Genomic DNA, 3,280 nt, shown 5'->3' with positions numbered 1-3,280 from the left:
GAGACCCGTAAGACCAATTCTCAACCCTTGGATTAGATTTACAATCGTCAGATCTGAACATTTATAAACGCCACGAGACTTCTCATTAATTACGAAATTGCCACCTTGTAACTTTGCAACCATTAGATCATTAATTCATAAATTTGATCAATGAACATAAATTGGTCTTACGGGTCTCAGGAAAAACCCTTGGTCTCACGTGAACCCAACCCTATATATATATAGGGGCCTAATCAAATAAGAACTGATTAGTTTGTGGTAACTGTGAGGTCCAATCTCAACCACAAATCAACGGATAAATTAGGAAATTAATAATTATGATAGTTTGAGTTAAAATTATAATTAGAGGGTATATTAGGTATTTTTTTTAAACTCCTCTCCTCTCTCATCTCTCCGACCTCCGGTGAAATCGGTATCACGATATATCACAATGGGTATCACATTGTGTAGACAATGGGTATCACATTGTGTATCTTTGTTTTTAAGGTTTGAGTTGGTATCACAATGTTATCACAGTATATCACAATGGGTATCACATTGTGTATCTTTGTGATTACTTGGTACCTGCCGGATTAATGTTCACCGGAGATTGGAAGTCGGAGAGATGAGAAAGGAGAGATGAGTTTTTTTTTAAAATACCTAAAATGTCCTCTAATTATAATTTTAACTCAAACTACTACAATTATTAATTTATCCGTTGATTTGTGGTTGAGATTGGATCTCACAGTTACAACAAAATAATCAGTTCTCCCTTGAATGGACCCCTATATATACATAATAGTAGCAAATATTATAAAATTAAGAAAAAAAAAAGATAATTACATTAATGAAGGGTGTTATAAAGATGCATTCTTGAAATCCAGTGAGGTCTTACTGAATTCTACCATATCAAGATATTACAATGTATTTTTCAGTTTTATATAATTCGCCAATCCATTGTACGATTTTGGTAGAACAGTTTTTGAGGAGAATACTGTATATAAAACAAACGAACCCAATAAATCTAAAACGAAGTAGGGTCTGAAAATATAGAATTGGTCGTTATAATATCTTCATTTGTTGAAGTGTTACAAGAAACCAATCAATTGAGCATGCGTGTTTTTAATATATGATACAGAAACGCTGTTATTTGCAACGAATTCAATTGATTTGTCAATTCAATAAAAAGAACATGATATTTATGCATGGACCACACAACAATGATTATGAATTTGGTTCAAAGTTTGCATAGGGATGAAAGGTACTTTTTGGCCCATTGGTACCCCTAACAAAAGTTAAAAAGCAACCATGTGATCTTGCCTCGAATTTGATGTCACCCCAAGACAATCTTTACATATTGATTAATTGGTACTGTACGTTTATAGATCACTGTTCATCCGTAAGTCGGGTGTGCAATTCGTCCCTAGGGTAATGATCACATATTGTAAGATACAACTGTTTGGCTTGTCTTGGTAATAAATGTCAAATAAGAAATCTTATATAATACCAGAATCAGATATTTCATACGTACAACCAGAAGGTCCACATGCTTATTTCTCAGGCTAAATGAACTTGACTGTGTCTTTTTGGGGGAAAAATACATACAGGTCAAGAAGACTATAACAGACTGAGGCCTCTTAGCTACAGGGGAGCAGATGTTTTCATCCTTGCTTTTTCATTAATAAGCAGGGCCAGCTTTGAGAACATTTCTAAAAAGGTATGTTCAATATACATCCAACTGTGTTATTTTATTTTGTTTTGTGTAGGTCCCACTTCAATTTCTTATTATGTCAAGTAAATGAAATCCACTGTTATACCTGTCGTTTCTTTTTTGCAGTGGAACCCTGAAAATTTCTCCTAATATTCTTGCCATTTACTCTCTTTTCATATGTGGTTCGAATGATGGCTAACTCACTTTTCTTGATTATGTTTTCATGTCTCTGTGGGATATTCTTTAAATTGATAAGTGGGTCCCAGAGCTCCGACATTATGCCCCGTCAGTGCCCATTGTCCTTGTCGGGACAAAACTAGGTTGGTGGTGGTTTCTTTTTCTAATTATTCGCAAAGTTTTTGTTTTTTTTCGAAGCATTCGTCGACAAATCCATGTAATTGTGCCTTTAGCACAACAATTTAAGACATAAATATTAAAAAAAAACAACTCAATGGACTGAATACGTAAATAGACAAAGCTTTAGGGGTGCCATTTGTAAATTCAATAGGAATCCCATTTTGAACCAAGGGACTTTATTTATCACCTATATACCCTTGATTATAAGTAATGGACAAATTTAAAATTTACACTAACACCCTCTTAGTTTCTTACTTTTTCCAAATCTTGAATAAAGTTTGGTAATTTTGTTATTTTAGATTTGCGAGAAGACAAGAAATTTTTAATGGACTATCCAGGGGCTTGCACTGTATCGGCATCACAGGTACCACTGTCCAAAGCAACAATTTACATGGTTTTTGCAAAAGTAAAAGAACAGTGATTCCAAGTGAAAAATTGGGAAAGTAGAGGGATTCATACCGCAATTAAACAAATAAATGTTTTGGCATAGCAATTGAACTATTGTAAATTTCAATATTAGTCCCTTAAAGTATCACAAACTTCCTAATTATCTTTCTTTTTTTGAAATTTTTTGTTTTCACTCCCAGGGTGAAGACCTGAAGAAGCAAATTGGGGCCGTGGGTTATGTTGAATGTAGCTCTAAGACACAACAGGTTCGGTTTCTACATAGTTGTAAATACAAGTCATCAGTGCACTAACAGTGATCGTACATTAATTATCAATGCGACTTATTAGACATAACCATACTGAACGGGTTCAAGTCTTGTTAAGTGCATCTTATTCAACGTTTTGAATTTCTAGTCCTCATTTCGTTGTTGTCGGTTAAATGCAGAACGTGAAGGCAGTATTTGACATGGCAATCAAAGCAGTTCTTCAACCTCCAAAACAAAGAAAACACAAGAACCGACGTCGAGTGTGCCTTGTACTCTAATAACGCTTATGATGACATATACTAATAGACTATATAAGGTACATTTGACAATCCTAAAGTTCGGATATATCTCATTCATCGTACTCCATATATGTGTCAAACTAACTCTGCACGTTTGATCTGATTTGTTTCAGTTTATGGGAATGCACATGATAACATATCCAATACCCATAGCTTTTATGAATATCCATTGGGAATGCTTGTTGATGATGATGATTCCCTCAATCCTTTTTATTATGGAAACTAAAGTAGCTTTTATGTTCATTCTTTTCCTTGTGGGGGTGGGGTGGGTAGGGTGGTTG

At 34.5% G+C, this 3,280-nt stretch overlaps 1 protein-coding gene across 1 annotated transcript in view; it reads left to right on the top strand.

Moving 5' to 3' along the window:
* LOC112523019 (rac-like GTP-binding protein RAC2) overlaps nt 1-2,978 on the top strand; it is a 6,494-nt gene extending 3,516 nt beyond the window's left edge. The window contains exons 3-7 of the mRNA XM_025132435.1: nt 1,587-1,696; nt 1,947-2,010; nt 2,347-2,411; nt 2,635-2,700; nt 2,880-2,978. Of these exons, the coding sequence (XP_024988203.1) occupies nt 1,587-1,696; nt 1,947-2,010; nt 2,347-2,411; nt 2,635-2,700; nt 2,880-2,978 (404 nt within the window). The remainder of the gene's footprint in view (nt 1-1,586; nt 1,697-1,946; nt 2,011-2,346; nt 2,412-2,634; nt 2,701-2,879) is intronic.
* Nucleotides 2,979-3,280: the final 302 nt, after the last annotated feature.

This window comes from Cynara cardunculus (assembly GCF_001531365.2).
Source record: "Cynara cardunculus var. scolymus isolate 2C chromosome LG 12, CcrdV1, whole genome shotgun sequence".
NCBI classification, from domain to species: Eukaryota; Viridiplantae; Streptophyta; class Magnoliopsida; order Asterales; family Asteraceae; genus Cynara; species Cynara cardunculus.
Note: the sequence above shows the minus strand (reverse complement) of the source record. Positions and strands in the feature narration are given on the sequence as shown.